Here is a 17,628-nt window from a genome sequence, read left to right on the forward strand (position 1 = left end):
CAAGTATTTTTTTCAGTACTAAATTAAAGTTTGTTCTCAAAATCTAATTGATGAAAAAAATCTAAAAAAGTTTACACCCTGATGTTATTTAAAAAGCCTTGTGTCCACGATGCTAGCAATCGCTCCGAGATCTCGGACGGAGAAAGAATTTGACCAATCACATTAAAACAATTCGACCAATTGACCAATGCGATTGGTCAACTTTCCCCGTCCGAGATCTCGGAGCGATGTCCAGCGTCATGGATATAGGGGGGTTTTTTCGAATTTCCCTCGATTGAGGGAGATCAAGGTGTCTTCTACTCAAAAGTAATTTGGCACAAACAACTCTAAGCCGAATATATATAATTTCAATCAATCTCTTTTACCGTCGACCTCTTGCACTATGCAATAATTCTTTAAACTCTTAAACGGATTATTAATAATCCATTGGAATTTTAATCCTTCGACTTCCCATTAAAAATGGGCATTCCACCTCTTAAGCGAGGTATGTGAGATGAAGGCCGGGCCGGAATCGAACCACGGACCTTTGAATTACCAATCACTCGCGAAGCCAGACTCACGCGTCATCCCCATCATGGACACAAGACTGAAAAGAGATTAAGTTTTAAATTTCACGCAGTTCTTAACATTTCTGATTCACTTGTTTCAGAGTGCAGACGGTGCAGACGCTTGATTCTCTTTACGCGATACTCCGGTGAGTGTGTACGAAAGAGAGAGAGTGCGTGAGAAAAGTAAGTAAGAATAAAAGTGCATTTGGTAGTCGAGTAAGGTTGCAGACGAGACATTCGCTTCCGCGCTTTTCTCAGCGATTTATCTCACCTTGCGCTCGTCCACCACCTCGCCGGGACGAAGCTTCCTATGCTCCTATGGACCAAATCTCTATTAACCACTACTGCGAGGTAAAGATGCTTGTATGCGCACGTGTGTGTATGTGTGTTTGTGCGTGTGTACACAATGTACGATGCTGCAACATATATGTCTATACGTCGTATAACAGTAGTGCGCGATCGTTTCGATCGGCCGGCGTACGTGTGTGCCCTATCGCCCTGTGTTGGACGTATCGAAACGCATTCCCCGTTTTATCTTTATCTTGAAACCGAACCAAGTCTCGGGAAATTAACTAAAATTAATTAACGGCAAGTTGTGCGTCTGTTTAATTTTAGTAACTTTAATTAATGCATTTCCGCCTATTTTTACACCCCGAAAGCGTCTCCGTAGTCATAAACAGTCGAGCTAAAAATATTTCTTAAGGCTGTAACGCTAATTATAATTCAGAAAGATTATTTTAAGACGAAGTGTGAGATCTTATCTCTCGAGAATGTAATGGAGATATCTGATTGCACGTTTCACGGGGAACGCTTTCGATCGTCCTCGCTCTCGGCTGAGGTAATACCACACATGGTCGGCAATTATCCGTGCGTTTCTTCGACGATCTTCTCTTGGAGGAAGCATCCGTTTATAGTTCTTCAGGCTCTTGCGTTCCGCGAGTCGATATGCACCGATCTTGGGACGTCCTCGATTTTTGCGCGTCGCAGGTTGCTCGTTTTTCCATTATCTTTTTCTTTTTTTCGGGGGGGGGGAGAAATGCCTTTGCTAACAACGGGAGATAACGAAACTCGACTTTTCCCGGGGGAGCGGGAGGGGGAGAAGAGACGAGGGAGGGAAGGAGTATATGCTTCAGAAGCTGGTCAACTCTGGATCTTTCATTTGATGAAAAGGGGGGGGTTCTAAAACTCTAAATCTCACGCCTTGCTGACACTAAATGCGACGTGCGTCACTCGACGAGCTTATTCGTCGTCGGGGATTCACGGCGCGTATATCTATCACGAGTACGACCACTACGACCATCACTGGACTTACACCATAAAACTCAAAAAAAAGCTACAAAAAGTCCTAGGGCCAACCAGCGGTATAGCCAGTCATCTACCTACTTGTTCGTCGAGTGTCTTACGCGACTCGTTAATCATCTACCTAACGGGACTCGCACTTTACACTCTGAAATATATTTGTAACGAAACGTATTGCACAGAAAGCGGTTCACAATTTTATACGTTAAATTAATTTTTAAAAAGTTAATAATATTGAAATAAATTGAAATGTTTTAATTAATTTAATATCCATTTTATATTCATATACTTCTCCTTAAAAAATATATTAAAAAATACATTAAAATAATCTTTCTAAATAATTCTCGTAATCATATATGTATATTCAAGAGTGCAAAGTGTGCCATATCACCCTCTTTGCTTTATTGACATGACGGTAGAATAACAGATAATTACAAATGAAATAATTCTCTTGCTAATGCAATTGTAGAAGAGGACATCGGGCGACTCTTAATGAGACCTTAATATTGATTTGTGGTTTAATATTCTACTAGAATAGATCGCGTCACAGTCATTTATTTCCGAACTTTGAAGCTAATTGGAACAATGTCTGGCGATTTGACAAGATTCTTCCAATAAATTAACAAGTTCAGTAATGATCCGTTTCCTTGGACATCGGATTTCTTCAAAGCAAGCAAACTGGGTGATCTCACGAGCACGTAAAAATGCAACAATGTTTTAAGCTCGTTAAATTATATTTGTGTAATAGCTAATTAGCTGATAATTAAATTAACTTTTGTTTTTAACTAATTTGTATTAGTGTCGCTTGTCTTACAATTTAAAGTATGTAAATTAAAGATAAAATGAGTTTTCTGGAAAATTTAGTTGGCAATTTGAAGAAACTAAATCAGAATCTTTGAATATATCACTTTTTTGTATCTCTGTTGCATTCTTCAGCTCAGTCCCCTACAAGGTAGTCTATATACTTTCATGATCACACAGTACATTCCGTAACATACCTCGTCACTGATGAGCAAGCTGGGCCTACGACCCAATTCCTCGGGTGGTATGAGCGAGCCGCGTCGACTGTTGGCACCGCTTCCGGGTGCTAAGGAGCCCTTCCTGCTACCGATCGGTGTCACGTCCTTGATAACTTCGATCTTGGGTGCCTCGGGCGCTTTAATCTCCGGTAACTTCGGCTGCGACGATCGAAAATTGATCGATTAATAGCGCTTACTTCCTCCGAGATCAAGCCCGTTTAAAAAATTAAGCGAAAAGTCAAATCTCTTTAAAATTTTGATAATTAATTTAGCATTTCTTCCGATTACATCAATTAACCGTAAATGAATCCTTTTCTCCTTGATTAACAGAAAAAAAATCTAGCCCCGTTTCATCAACGTTTCATCAATAATGAATAATTTTTAGGTAATTACACGGAGTCTCTTTTTCTTTATATAATTAATTGAAAAGGGGATGCTGATATATTATTCGATAAATATGAATTACGTTTCTTTAAGATTTAAATATTTGAATTAATAAAACTAGACAGAATCACAGTTAGTCGATCTTTTCGGCTTAATCCACATATACACTTTAATAACTCCTTAATTAATAAGGAAACATTACTCGATAGCGATCTAAACGAGTTTCGCGATGAATTTACCGATATCGACGTGTCGGGGGCGTTAACGCGGTGACTTAACACGATCGCGTACGTAGGGCGATTACGACTGACCCTGCGATTCGAGCACGAGTTGCTATTGGGTCGGTCGTAATAAGGCCGAAAATAGCGATCAATGTTTTCCCCATTTCTCGTTCACGACGTCGACGACGACGACGACGGCGACGACGAGAAACCGATTTCAGGGGGATGATATACGAGCGTTTATCCGCCAAAATAGTTGCAGGCGCGACGTCGCGCGTCGCACAGGAGGCATTCATCGCTTGCCAAGGTAAGATTGGAATCGACTGATTATTACCCCTTTTCGCTTTTCTCCCCCCTGCCCCTATCCCTGTCCATTCGCGCAACGCGTTAATTGCGAATTATGTAGGTGGATATTTATGGCGCGGTGGCACTGCGTCTTCAAGCGGAACGGAAAATATGAGGTCGATTTTCGACGCTAAAATACTACGTCACGGTTCTGGAAAGAATCGTGCTGATTTCTGATCCGAAGGATTATTATTAAACCATATTTTCACCATAGTAACTATATTGTTTATTTCGAAAGTAGTTCAATTTAAAAAAATAAATATAATACGCAATTATATAAAGAAATAATAAGGGCGTTCTCGGAGTGCCACGAGTAATTCCAGATTTTGATTTAACAGAACATTAATTTAAAATATAATTATTATACATAATGCGGGACATAATGTTAAAAAATTGAAAGTAATAACAAATCGTATACGTAAATAAAATAATAATTAAATTGTCCGTATTATAGATATATGATACTATTTGAACCCTCGTTATTAGCATCTGGTGCTGGAATATCCTACATAAGTATTTTTAGACGTGAGATTCTTTGAAAGTTTCCCGTTCTTCCAAGCAAAATAAGCTACGTAGATTCGCACCTTGGCTATAATTAAATCGTTCGTAAATAGGGCGTAAAAATTAATTATCCTGAACCGCGTATCGCGAGGCTCGATCAAAACGTCCTCGGGCGACGCTTATGACGATTGCGAAATTCGCAGGATTCCTCGCGCGAGCGAGTTTGGCAATTTGGCAAAATAATATTTTACCTTCGTTATTAATAAACGACAATTGCTTACCTTAGAATCGAATTTCTGCACGGCGACATGAAAAAAAAAAAATAATTAGTCGAAAACTTTATTAAGCATTTAATTTAAACTTATTGTTAAACTTCTAATAGAAAATGTTTATCAATCTATAAATTTTTTTTATAAATAACTGATTATAAAATATGTTTCAATGTGCATGTAGCTTTGTTATTTCTTAAATTATTATTTATGATAATTATGTAAAATTGTTCGTGTACAGAGATTTTAATTGCCTCCTTACCTGGGTGACCGGTCTCTCGAGCTTCGTCTTATCGCGAGGAACGAACTCGCCAAAATCGAATTCTCGAGGTTTCTCCAAGACAGCTCTTTCGTAATCCGGAATCTCCGGAAGTTCGTAACCCGCTTCCTTCGCCCCCTTAGGTGCCTTCATCTTCTTCGCTTCGGCCTTCTCTAACTTCTCAGTTTTCTGCGTGACAAACGTTAAACGATATAGAATCGAAGAGATTCGCGAAGAAATAAGCACCGTTACGTGTCAGGCAGGACATTGATTTAAATCCCTGTACAAGTCGCCGATAGCAAAGACAGATTTTGGTTATTCAAAAATATTGCGGATAACCTTGTAATTGAAAGTAGAGCGTGTAGAAAAAAGAATATGTGAAGAGACAGAGAAGATTAAATGCGAGAAAAGATATCGATCTCTTAAAAGAGATCTCGAGATGCGTCGCTTTAACGTCGTTATTAAAACATAAATAGATTAAGTGTGAATCACAGAAAAGTTAGGACACATTGGAGAAAGATGAGCGCAGCGTAGAGCTTGAAGATATATGCCGTAATATATATACATATAGAATATATATATAATTACAGAAAGAAGATAAGTTTACAGCGAGAACGTTTAATTAATTTCACTTGTATTAAGAACATGGGGTGAGATATATTTTAAAGTACATGTAGAAATAAGAATGCGCACAAATATAAATACAGAGAGAAGATAAGTTTACCGTGAGAACGTTTGATTAATTTAACTTGTATTAAGAACATGATGTGAGAAATATTTTTAAGTACATATATAAAAATAGAAATGCGCACAAATATAAATACAGAGAGAAGATAAGTTTACAGTGAGAACGTTTGATTAATTTAACTTGTATTAAGAACATGATGTGAGAAATATTTTTAAGTACATATATAAAAATAGAAATGCGCACAAATATAAATACAGAGAGAAGATAAGTTTACAGTGAGAACGTTTGATTAATTTAACTTGTATTAAGAACATGGAGTGAGAAGTATCTTGAAATACATATAGAAGTAGGAATGCGCACAAATATATATATGCTTCGGCGCTGTTGAACAGTGCGAAATTAGAAACTGCTGTAAATCGAAATTTAGAGAGGAAGTTTTAGAGACACAGAAGAGAGAGCGCGAAACATAGAGATTGCGCGGCAAGATTGCGTTAACCCCCTTCAACGGGGCTACCTTAAGTTCCACACCGCCGTTTTCAGCCTGCTGAGGCTGTTTCGAATTCTTCGAAACCGGCTTAAGCTGAATTCCCTGAAATCTTTCGGTTTTTACTTCCTGTTTCGGTGGTATACGGAATTTCGGTTTGGTCTCGGCATCCTTTGGCTGCATTAATACATCGTTGTTAGGAGAACAGCTTCGTGAGGTATCGATATACGTATTGGCTTCGCGGTACATTGAAAACAAATTTCAAGAAGCAAGAGAACGGACAAAACGTTTATCTAATATTATTAATTTAATAATACTAAATTAAGTCGCATAAAATTGTAAATGAAATATTAATAAATAAATCAAATCAAACATTTATCTAATACTAATTTCGTTATTGCTTCTATATCTACTAAAGATGGACGTATACTGGACGTTACTTTGAACGATTGTCGATAGATGTGATGAAAGAAATGAAATTACCTTAAGCTCGACTTTCTCTTGAGTTTTCTTCTCTTCCTCGAGTTGCTGAAACGAATTACAGTTTACATTACTAACATATATATCTTTTTTTTTTTTTTTTTTTTTTAAATCTCGTAAAATATTTTGAAAATAATCACAAAAAAAAGAATTAAAAATGTTTCTCTCTCAATATTAAATAATACTAATATTTAAAAATTCATGTTTATAACATGTTTATAATCATTAACAGACTTTACTTAATTTTTTTAAAATTGCAATTACCTTAACGGGCTTTAGGCTTTTCTTAGTGATCTCTTCTTCCTTCTGTAAATTAAAATTTAAAAAATTAAATAATTCTATTTCTTGATAAAATTTATACCCTGTTTTAATTTAAATTTATATAAATATAAAAATGTTAGATTATAATGTCTTTATATCATGTATGTGTGTTTTATCAAGTATACCTTGGGTTCTACTGGTTTAGGCGTAAGTTTCTTTGCCGATTCCTCTTTCTGCAAACAGCAAAGTTTGCTTTAATTCAATGCCCTGCGCATTCTTTAAAATTAATATTTAAGTTATATTAAATTATATTAATTTTTAAATATTTAAATAAATTTATTATGTTAATTAATGTGTGTGAAGTGGCAAGCAATTTTTGCAAGATTTTCTTTTAGAATTGTACGCGAAATGTTTTGCTTTTGTTAATACTTTTGGCATTTTATCGAAAGATCCAGTGATAAGCTATTAGAATATTATTATGCAGTTCTGTTATATATTAGAATATTATTATGTAGTTTAAGACGGTAGAAAATGCGATTTTATTTTGATAGCGAAAAATGTAAAAATGTACGAGTATTTAACATAATGGTATTATATTTGTTATATTTTGTTTTTTAATGTTATATTTTGCATGTTTCTGTTAGCTTGTTAATTGTGCAACTGTTTTGTTTACCTTAATTTCCCCTGGTTTAGCCTTAGGCTTTTCTTCAACCTAAAAGTGTTTTTATAATTATAATATTTATGTATAAAATATTGATAATTTTCGACAGATTTATACTTTTTGAATTAGTCTTCGCAATATTTAGTGCTTAATGTTTTTTTTATGTATTCTAAAATTTCGAGTAAAAATTTTAATCTTGATAAATATATAACAAGCGTTTGATATACCTTTAATTCGTCTGGTTTAGGTTTGGTCGTCGGTGTTTCCTAAAAGTGTACGAGTATTTAATAATGGTATTGTATTTGTTAAATTCTGATTTTTAATGTTATATTTCGTATGTTTCTGTTAACTTGTTAACTGTACAAGTATTTCGTTTACCTTACTTTCACCTGGTTTAGCCTTAGGTTTTTCTTCGACCTAAAAGCGTTTTTACAATTATAATATTTATGTATAAATGTGTGTAAATGAAAAGTATAACCACAAGTGGAAAAAATAATTGTGAAAAAGTGTACCGTATTTTTGTAACCTTACCTTCCCCTGACCTTATTTGAGTATCGAACAATTTCTATTTAATTTTAATCTTTATTTAAAATTATAATTGCAAAAACGATACCTCCAAATAATACCTAAATTTTTCTTATTTAAAAAATTTTTTGTTTTGTTATTCTTGTACACTACTTGTACCAAATGTATGATGTGTATAGTGTTACAAGATAGCACAAGTGTACCTTCAGTTCTTCCGTTTTAATTTTAGCTTTCGGTTCCTCCTAAAAGTGTATATATAAAATAGTAGTGTGTATATATAATATAAGTGTATACATAAAATAAAATATTGTTTGTTTCTCATATTATCGCTACAGTGCAGATTGACTGCATTTTAAAAATCTGACAACTGAGCCTAGATTTACTTTTAAACGGTACGACAAACATTTTATGTACCTTTATTTCGTCCGGTTTAGGCTTCACCTTTGGCGCTTCCTAAAAGCGTACGGTTGGTGTTTAAAAAGTGTTTTCTATTTGCCACATTTATTTGCTACATTCTATTCATTTTTTTCTTTTGTCAACCGCGAGCTAGGCTTGTATAACTACGTATTGCTGCAAAATAATGCCGAATTTAAATGTTGTACCTTTACTTCCTCTGCTTTAGGTTTGATTTTTGGTTCCTCCTAAAAGTGCAGGCGTAAATTTGAGTGTGTTAATGTCTTACTTTTCATGCCAATAGACCGTGATATAATTGAACTGATTATTGAATTTAGTAAAATGTGTGTATGTATAAAAAATGTTTTGTGTACCTTCGGTTCGTCTGGTTTAGGCTTGGCTTCCTAAAGTGTACGAGAGTTTAATAGTGTTACCCATTTGCAATTTTTATTTTATTTTATTGTACTCTCTGTTACTTGTGTGCAAGTGTATATTGTTGCAAGATGTATATATAGTATTTGCGTGAATATACCTTTACTCCTTCTGCTTTAGGTTTGGCTTTCGGTTCCACCTAAAAATGTTCAAAATGTGTTTGAATGTAAACGAAAATATCTTAAGTTACACATTTACGACACGTGGTTAATGTAGCTGGTGCTCATTTTTTAAATGTGGCGTGGTATTAGAGAAGAGCATTATATTTGATGTATTATGCTTTAATTGTCGCTGTATATATTTTAGCTGTAACTGTCAGTGTTAATCACGAACGAAGAAATTGTTACATGTAAAAACAACAAGTGTAATTGTTTTATATACCTTCGCCTCTCCCGGTTTAGGCTTAGCTTCTTCCTAAAATATAGTAATAGTGCTTTTAAAACTCGTGTTTTTTAAATATAAATTTTACATTTTATAGTTTATCTTACGAAGGCTAAATGTAATTGTCAGAAAATAATAAAAATATTTAAATCATGTTGGAAATTTTGTATATACGTAGATTTTATGCTTTTGTGTACCTTCGGTGTTTCCGGTTTTCCGGGAGTTTTCGGTTTTGTAGTCGGTTCCTCTTTCTAGAAAATATTTATTTATACATTGTAAGATTTATACGTTGTAAGAGTATATTCCTCTTAAAAAATGTGTAAACCGTATAAAAGACATAAAATAGTAAAGATATACTTATAAATATAATATAATTAATAAATATATATATAAATACATTTTTGTCATTCTATTCTATTTTACAACATAATATAGCATAAAAAATTTTGCATATTAACGTTAGTGACAATTTAAAGCGAATAGCAAAATGCGGTAATTAATAACAAATATATATAATCAATATGCACATATATAAATGATCATATATCGTTCTATTCTCTATACAGAGATATAAAATTCATCTTTCATATCTTTATAATCGTGATATGTATTGTTAATGTGTAATCGTATACCTTGTTGTTAGATTCATCCGCGGATTTAGGTTTCTTCTTCTTTGGTTTCAATACTGGTTCTTGGTCCTAAACAATATTTATAATCAACCAAAATGTATACATTTTGAAGAAGAGCAAGAAGAAGAGAAACAGCAAGAGAAGAAGAAAACGATTATCGTGAAGAGATGACAGAAGAAAATGTGCCGTTGGCATGTCAAGTCAACCGTCACAATGGTTAACTCAACGAAGAATATCAACGCACATTTGCGAAGACGCAAGATAGACAGCTTCGAAGATTACAGCGTAGAGAAAAGTGAAAAATGCGTGTGCATCGAAGATTACATGTGCAAAGAGAATGAGGAGTTATCGAAGATTATGCGACCAAGCAAGTGAAAAGAGTCAGTGATTAGCATCAAAAGAAAATGAAGATCGGTGAGATATAATTTTTTATACCTCGGAATTTTCCACCGATTTCGTCGACGACCTACGTCTAGTAGACACCTTTTTCTACAATTTCAAAATGTAATAAAATAACGCCGTCAACATAAAGAGTGTGTTTTGTGTGTACATATTTTTACCATTTTGTATTATATATACCTTGGGCACGTCTTCCTTGTCAAGTGTAGAGTTAGTATCTTTGCTCTAAAATAAAAAAATAAAGAAAATGATATTAATCTAAATTTATCGTGTACTGTGTGTATTTGAATGCGTGCAATTGTACGTGTGCGGATGTGTACCTTGGCCTCTTTGCGTTTGATCTCGCCTACTTCGTGTTCGGGTATATCGTTTTCCTAAAAAGATTGAAGGATAAAATCTATCCGAAATGCTCATTTCATTTCTTCTCAGCTCTTTCGCAAACGGATAAGAATGTAAATATAAATGAAGTAAAAACGTCTTAATTTAAATATTAAGTGTTATAATATTAAGTGTATTAAATATTAAGAATACCCTGATCTCTTTGGGCTTGCTTACGCCGTTCCTAGGCTTAGATGCAAGTTTAGGCGCGGATGTGGACGTAGGTTTCTATGAGATAAATTTAAAAAATCGTCGTGTGCCGAACAGATGTATAATTTTCGGATAGTGCATGAATACTTGTAAATATGTACCTCGACTTCGTCCCCGATTTTATACGGCGCAACTTTGGAAACTCGCGAGTCCTAAAATGTACCGATAAATTACGATTCGTGCTGTAAATAACGAAAGTAGAAATAAACGTAGTGTCAATTGCATGTACCTCTAACTTTCTGATAGGTTTAGGCGCGTCGTCCTCGTCGGTTCTCGATGCCCAGATATCCTACGGTCGCGCATTATTTCATTACATTAATCAAAACTCTAATGTATAATTAAACAAGTATACTGCACTGTATATATGTGTATCCTGTACCTCAATATCGTCGTCAGATTCATGTGTTTGCGGTTTAACGGTAGGTAATGAAACATCCTAAAAAATTAAAAAATAAATAATTGTGTGTCGATGCGTAGATATTTTGAATTGATTAATATTTCTTTCCGATAAATCTATCTCACGTCATATACATGCGTATGTGTCGTGTATGTGTGCAATATGTGTGTACCTTATCGATTGTGACAGAATTTGGTTCGCGCTCGATGGATTTCGGTGCCCATACGTCCTAAAATAATACATCAATCTTAAAATAAACAAAAATAATAAGTTTCACTGTCCACTATAAGATGATAAGTATTGTCTAACTAACGTAATTGTAGTGTGTGTAGTAAATTTTGACATCTCGGTCGAGTGGAGGTTTGTGTGATGCGTCTGTAGCATCCTAAAATAACGGTGCACTTTACCAAAGCTGTGTCAGAGATATGTGAGTGCGAAGTAGGAAAATGTAAATTGTGTAAAGTAGAGTAAAGTGAAGCGAAGTGTCATATGTATTTATATTTTCGTGTACCTCACGGTGTGGGACGTGTCTATCATCGTGTCCTTTCGCTTTCGGTGCCAATTTGTCCTAAAATTTTAAGGAATGTTTTAACGAATTCTATATTCTACTTATTGTTTTTTACAAAAAATCATAATTTTGTATTTATTTCGCGTGCATTATTTAACTTTAATAGATATAACTTTTCTAAAATATAAATTCTGTCAATTTGCTACCGATTATTATTCTTTCATCGTCAAATATCAAAGATAATGTAAATGGATAAAACTAATTATTTTTTAAACAACTGTGCGGATATTATCTGTCTCGTTGTCTACAATCTACCTCGTTACTTCGCGCGGGCTTGATATCACGCGCTTTTGTTTTGTCCATCAAAGATATTCTATCTGCTTCCGTTTGATCATCAAGTTTAGACACACGTCTCTTAGGCTTAATTACCGGTGTATCCTATAATAACGATTCTTTAAAGTCATGCTCATTATTTTACAGATTTATTTAAGTATGCGAGATGTGTTACATGGTGTACCTCGTCTGTTTTGTCTTTGTGTGCTCTGTTTTCACGTTCCCTTCGCTTGGACGAAATATCCTAAAAATGTCAGCGTTAAAAAATATATAAAAAAATGTATACAATGCGATGTGCAATGTGTAACGTGTACCTCGATTTCTTCGTCAGATTGACGACGGAACGGTTTATCTTTTGCTTCGGGCAAATTCTAAAGTAATACCGTATTTAGACTATTGTATTCTTTTAAAAACTAACAATATTCAATTGTACAACAATAACTACTTTCTACGCGTAAAAATATCTAATGTATTTCGTCATTTTTGGATAATTTATTCTCCGCTTATATCAAATATCCTAAATGTGTCAACTTTGTTAAAAAAAAATAAGTAAAAAAATTATACAGTGTAATAATACTTGTAATGTTGTATATATGTAACGTGTACCTCGATTTTCTCGTCAGATTGACGACGGGATGATTTATCTTTAGATTTCGGTAAGTCCTAAAATAATATTATATTTAGAATATGATATACCCTCCCTCTTGTATAAATTTGCACTATTCGTGCACACTGCACAGTACTCATATAATGTATTAATTTGCTTACTTTGTCACGTGTTTTAGAATCACTGTCACGTTTTTTCGGCTTGGTCGGCGAAACGTCCTACAATATTAATATTTTAAAGATAAAGTATATCTATATCTAAAATATATATTTGTAATTACGATATGTATGAAGGATACAGGGGAAAAACGACCAATGTCCACTTTTTGTAAAATTACTTTGATTATGCTATCTTGTGGCATTTTCAAAGAACTTTCATAATTCGTATCTGTTTTGATCAAGAACAGTTACAATTCATTGGAAATAAGGCCGAAAGATATATCGTGCTGGAAACGATTATAGTCCACGCCCTGGTAAGAAAGAACTATCAGAGTGCAACATGAACATTGATAATTTTTCCTCTGTACTCTTCATATGTGTGTATGTGTACGTATGTGTGATGTAATGTAAGTGTCATATACCTCGATTTTTTCGTCAGATTTGTGAGGATGTATTTTATGAGTAGGTGTGTCTTGTAGATGTGTTTTATCTTTCGACACTTCGTCAGGTTTTTGTATTTTAGCCGCGAGTGTATCACGTGGAAGTGATTTATCTTTCGACACCTCATCAGATTTGTGTGGCTGATGTATTTTAGCCCTAGGTGTATCATGTAAAAGTGTTTTATCTTTTGACACTTTGTCAGGTTTTTGTATTTTAGTCGTAGGTGTATCACGCGGAGGTGCCTTATCATTCGGCACCTCATCAGATTTGTGTGGCTGTATTTTGTGAGTAGGTGTGTCCTGTAAACGTGTTTTATCTTTCGACACTTCGTCAGGTTTTTGTATTTTAGCCGTGGGTATGTCACGTGGAAGTGTCTTATCTTTCGGCACCTCATCATGTTTGTACGATTGTATTTTAGCTGTGGGTGTATCATGTAAAAGTGGTTTATCCTTTGACACTTCGTCAGGTTTTTGTATTTTAGCCGTAGCTGTATCACGTGGAAGTATCTTATCTTTCAGCACCTCATCAAGTTTGTGTGATTGTATTTTAGCTGTGGGTGTAAAAAGTGTCTTATCTTTTGACACTTCGTCAGATTTTTGTGTTTTAGCCATAGATGTATCACGTGAGAGTGTCTTATCTTTTGGCGTTTCATCAGGTTTTTGTGTTTCAGCCGTAGGCGTATCACGTGGAAGTGTCTTATCTTTTGGCACTTCGTCAGGTTTTTGTGTTTTAGCCGTAGGCGTATCACGTGGAAGTGTCTTATCTTTTGGCATTTCGTCAGGTTTTTGTATTTTAGCCGTAGGCGTATCACGTGGAAGTATCTTATCTTTCGGCACCTCATCAGGTTTGTGTGATTGTATTTTAGCTGTGGGTGTAAAAAGTGTTTTATCTTTTGACACTTCGTCAGGTTTTTGTGTTTTACCCGTAGATGTATCACGTGAAAATGTCTTATCTTTTGGTATTTCAACAGGTTTTTGTATTTTAGCCATAGGTGTATCATGTGAAAGTGTCTTATCTTTCGGCACATCATCATGTTTGTATGGTTGTATTTTGTGAGTAAGTGTGTCTTGTAAATTTGTTTTATCTTTTGACACTTCGTCAGGTTTTTGTATTTTAGTCGTGGGTGTATCACGTGGAAGTGTCTTATCTTTCGGTACCTCATCAGGTTTGTGTGGTTGTATTTTAGCTGCGGGTGTACCATGTGTAAATGTCTTATCTTTTGACGCATCCTAAAATATTATTTAAGATCTCATTATTGCTTTATTTATTCCTATTCAATTATATATACGCGTGATAATTAATTACTATATTTATTAATTATATACGCGTGATAATTAATTACTATATTTATTAATTATATACGCGTGATAATTAATAACTACTTTTATAGAAATTTAATACTGTAAGTTATTTTTTGGCTAGTAATTAATCACTTAAAAGCACTATTAAAACCACTGTTAAGAGTACTTTTAATAGTGCTTTTAAATTATTAATCACTAGCCAAAAAATCACTTACAGTATTAAATTTCTATAAGGGTATATTTGCGTACTTTATCATATTTCTTAAAATCGACATCTTCCTTCATCTTAATCGACCGAATATTCTAGAAAAAATTATATTTCGAAAGTACGTAACATATGCTTCGCAAATTATGCATACGTATGTACCTCAAGGTTATGTACCTCAATTTTTTCCGGCGAATGTGTTTTATATGTAGGAGTGTCACGAGAAAATGTCTTATCTTTTGTAACATCATCGGATTTATGCAGAAGTATTTTACTCGCAGATGTATCACGCAAACGAGTTTTCTCTTTCGGAGTATCCTAAAATAACATATTTCAAGTTTTATATTATCTCTTCTGAAAAGATTCTACTATTCGCGAATAAATTCATAATTTATATACTTTTTTATTCTTTTTGGAATCGCTATCGCGTTCTTTACTCGCCCAAATATTCTAAAAATATTACGTATTAAAAATGTGTAACTCGCAAAAATATGTGTCTCGCAATAGTATTATATATACCTCACGTTCTTCATCAGATTCTTGCGGACGTATTTTATGTGTTGGCGTGTCTCGAGAAGGTGTCTTAGTTTTTAAAATGTCATCGGATTTACGCGATATTACTTTAATCGTAGATGTATCACGTGGTTCTTTTTCTTTCGGAATATCCTAAAATGACATATTTTAAGTTTTACAATCTCTTTTTTTTTTAAATTTGTAAGTAATATTCATGATTTTAATTTATACGCATACTTTGTCACGCTTTTTGGAATCAATGTCGCGTTTTTTACTCGCCCAAATATCCTAAAAATATTGACGAATTGTATATTAAAAATATATAACTCGCAAAAATATGTGTCTTACAATAATAATATTATATACCTCAATTTCTTCGTCAGATTCTTGCGGACGTATTTTATATGTTGTCGTGTCACGAGAAAATGTCTCAGTTTTTGAAATGTCATCAGATTTACGCGATAGTGTTTTAGTAGTAAATGTATCACGTAGTTTTTTCTCTTTCGGAATATCCTAAAATAACATATTTTAAGTTTTACAATCTCTTTTTAAAAAAAATTTCTAACTAATATTCATGATTTTAATTTATACGCATACTTTGTCACGCTTTTTGGAGTAAATATCGCGTTTTTTGCTCGCCTAAAAAGATTTATATATTAAAAGTAATACGTAATTCACGCCTAGCCAACTTGTGCGACAATAAAGTACCCTATACCTCAATTTCTTCATCTGATTTCTGTCGATGTATTTTATATGTTGGTGTGTCACGAGAAAGTGTCTTATCTATTGATAGCTCATCAGATTTACGTGAAATTTTACTCGTAGAGATGTCACGCAAATATGCTTTCTCTTTCGGAGCATCCTAAAATAATATATCCAAAATTTTATCATCTCTTCTAAAGAGATTCGAACTACTCACGCATATCCGTAATTTAAATGTATTTGCATACTTTGTCACGTTTTTTGGAGTCACTATCGCGTCTTTTACTCGCCCAAATATCCTAAACAGATTGACAGTTTAAAGATATGCTATTCGTGCCTAGCCAGCTACAATAAATATTCGATACCTCAATCTCCTTTTCGGATTTCTGCGGATGTGTCTTTTTTGCGGCTATGTCGTGTGATAATATTTTATCTTTCGGTTGATCTTCGTCTGATTTTTTACGTGGGTGTGTATCTGCGGGTGTGTAAGGTTTGTGTGTCTTATCTGACGATGTATCCTAAAATAAAAATTAAAAAAAAAAATACGTTGAAAATGTTACACGTTCTTGTAAATTAAAATGTGTGCTTTTACGTATAGCATATTCGCATACTCTGTAATATGGCGCAGATTCATTATCACGTTCTCCCAGATTGTGAATGCTCCAAGCGTCCTAAAATTAATAGCGTCGATCAAATACACGTGTATCGTTCGCAAAATGTTTAACTGTCATCGTATGTAACTGACATATGTAATCATGTGCAATATAATTTTCTGTATACCTCAAGTTCATCGTCCGAATCGCGCCCGCGTGGCTTAATCGCAGCTTGAGGTGTAATCTAGAAGGTTTTTATTTTTACGTGATTAACAAAAATTCCCTTTTCTCGCAAATATTATAGAAAAATTTGTTTCCACTTTGAAGGGAAACAACATTTTTCAAATATATTCAATATACCTATGACGCGAGATATGTACCTTCGGTTTAAGGTCGGTTTCACGCACGGACGAAGTTACACTGGATTTCGTGGTTTCCTATAATGTTTCATGTATCTATATAGTGTGTCTTAAGACGCATAAATGTGCAACAATAAATGCGTCACGTACCTCGTAAGTTGTTACCGATATACTATCGCGCTTTGTCGGCTTAGGCCAAATGTCCTAGAATTAAGTGTACAATGTGTACGCTAATGAACGATGTACGATTAAAAGTAACATTGTGTTGCTATATGTACCTGAATCTCCTCATCGGATTTGTGTGTGTGTGGCTTGATCTTCGCTGTGAGTGTGTTCTAAAAAATATTCATTTCGTTACACAGTATAATTAAAAGAAAAATAATATAAAATAAAATGATTAGGACAATTAAAATGTACATATGAGTGTACCTCGTCTTCAATCGCTCGCGGAGTGGCTCTTAGCCTGGGTACGTCCTGCAATAACGCGAGATAAAATGTTCTCGAATGTTTTTTCTTGTACACAAAGTCTAACGACTGCGACACGAATCTCGAACCTCGATATTTATCGCGCAATATAAAAATACCCTAATCTAATATCTATTCTTTTCGTTCCTCTGCTATATCCTTAAACTCTTATTAACCATAAAGTTTTGTATACATTATAGTATAAATTTTTTATTTTAAATTAAAATTGTAATTTCTTATTTGTTGTAAAATTATTTGCACATTGAAAGCTTTAAAAATC

At 34.1% G+C, this 17,628-nt stretch overlaps 1 protein-coding gene across 30 annotated transcripts in view; it reads right to left on the reverse strand.

The window, feature by feature from the left end:
• Positions 1–17,628, reverse strand: part of Bent (projectin protein bent) — a 98,997-nt gene that overhangs the window by 52,523 nt on the left and 28,846 nt on the right. For 11 of the 30 annotated variants that reach the window (XM_077413562.1, XM_077413555.1, XM_077413566.1 and 8 more), the window contains 50 exons: positions 17,313–17,357; positions 17,162–17,218; positions 17,034–17,087; positions 16,905–16,961; positions 16,712–16,768; positions 16,543–16,602; positions 16,297–16,449; positions 16,180–16,230; positions 15,945–16,091; positions 15,827–15,868; positions 15,596–15,742; positions 15,467–15,517; positions 15,236–15,382; positions 15,116–15,166; positions 14,879–15,034; positions 13,192–14,439; positions 12,773–12,829; positions 12,611–12,667; positions 12,319–12,375; positions 12,189–12,248; positions 11,987–12,109; positions 11,675–11,731; positions 11,477–11,548; positions 11,336–11,392; positions 11,146–11,202; positions 10,996–11,055; positions 10,868–10,918; positions 10,710–10,784; positions 10,499–10,552; positions 10,359–10,403; positions 10,215–10,268; positions 9,783–9,848; positions 9,348–9,401; positions 9,151–9,183; positions 8,870–8,908; positions 8,712–8,741; positions 8,547–8,585; positions 8,359–8,397; positions 8,148–8,186; positions 7,798–7,836; positions 7,647–7,685; positions 7,432–7,470; positions 6,944–6,991; positions 6,762–6,803; positions 6,501–6,545; positions 6,048–6,194; positions 4,849–5,034; positions 4,599–4,613; positions 2,846–3,025; positions 820–864 (listed from right to left, as the gene is read on the reverse strand). In XM_077413562.1, the coding sequence (XP_077269688.1) occupies positions 820–864; positions 2,846–3,025; positions 4,599–4,613; positions 4,849–5,034; positions 6,048–6,194; positions 6,501–6,545; positions 6,762–6,803; positions 6,944–6,991; positions 7,432–7,470; positions 7,647–7,685; positions 7,798–7,836; positions 8,148–8,186; positions 8,359–8,397; positions 8,547–8,585; positions 8,712–8,741; positions 8,870–8,908; positions 9,151–9,183; positions 9,348–9,401; positions 9,783–9,848; positions 10,215–10,268; positions 10,359–10,403; positions 10,499–10,552; positions 10,710–10,784; positions 10,868–10,918; positions 10,996–11,055; positions 11,146–11,202; positions 11,336–11,392; positions 11,477–11,548; positions 11,675–11,731; positions 11,987–12,109; positions 12,189–12,248; positions 12,319–12,375; positions 12,611–12,667; positions 12,773–12,829; positions 13,192–14,439; positions 14,879–15,034; positions 15,116–15,166; positions 15,236–15,382; positions 15,467–15,517; positions 15,596–15,742; positions 15,827–15,868; positions 15,945–16,091; positions 16,180–16,230; positions 16,297–16,449; positions 16,543–16,602; positions 16,712–16,768; positions 16,905–16,961; positions 17,034–17,087; positions 17,162–17,218; positions 17,313–17,357 (4,623 nt within the window). The remainder of the gene's footprint in view (positions 1–819; positions 865–2,845; positions 3,026–4,598; positions 4,614–4,848; positions 5,035–6,047; positions 6,195–6,500; positions 6,546–6,761; positions 6,804–6,943; positions 6,992–7,431; positions 7,471–7,646; positions 7,686–7,797; positions 7,837–8,147; positions 8,187–8,358; positions 8,398–8,546; positions 8,586–8,711; positions 8,742–8,869; positions 8,909–9,150; positions 9,184–9,347; positions 9,402–9,782; positions 9,849–10,214; positions 10,269–10,358; positions 10,404–10,498; positions 10,553–10,709; positions 10,785–10,867; positions 10,919–10,995; positions 11,056–11,145; positions 11,203–11,335; positions 11,393–11,476; positions 11,549–11,674; positions 11,732–11,986; positions 12,110–12,188; positions 12,249–12,318; positions 12,376–12,610; positions 12,668–12,772; positions 12,830–13,191; positions 14,440–14,878; positions 15,035–15,115; positions 15,167–15,235; positions 15,383–15,466; positions 15,518–15,595; positions 15,743–15,826; positions 15,869–15,944; positions 16,092–16,179; positions 16,231–16,296; positions 16,450–16,542; positions 16,603–16,711; positions 16,769–16,904; positions 16,962–17,033; positions 17,088–17,161; positions 17,219–17,312; positions 17,358–17,628) is intronic. The other 19 variants (XM_077413565.1, XM_077413572.1, XM_077413571.1 and 16 more) reach the window with 15 other exon arrangements.

This window comes from Temnothorax americanus, unplaced genomic scaffold (genome assembly GCF_048541705.1).
Source record: "Temnothorax americanus isolate GAGA-0224 unplaced genomic scaffold, ASM4854170v1 Scaffold33, whole genome shotgun sequence".
Classification (NCBI taxonomy): Eukaryota; Metazoa; Arthropoda; class Insecta; order Hymenoptera; family Formicidae; genus Temnothorax; species Temnothorax americanus.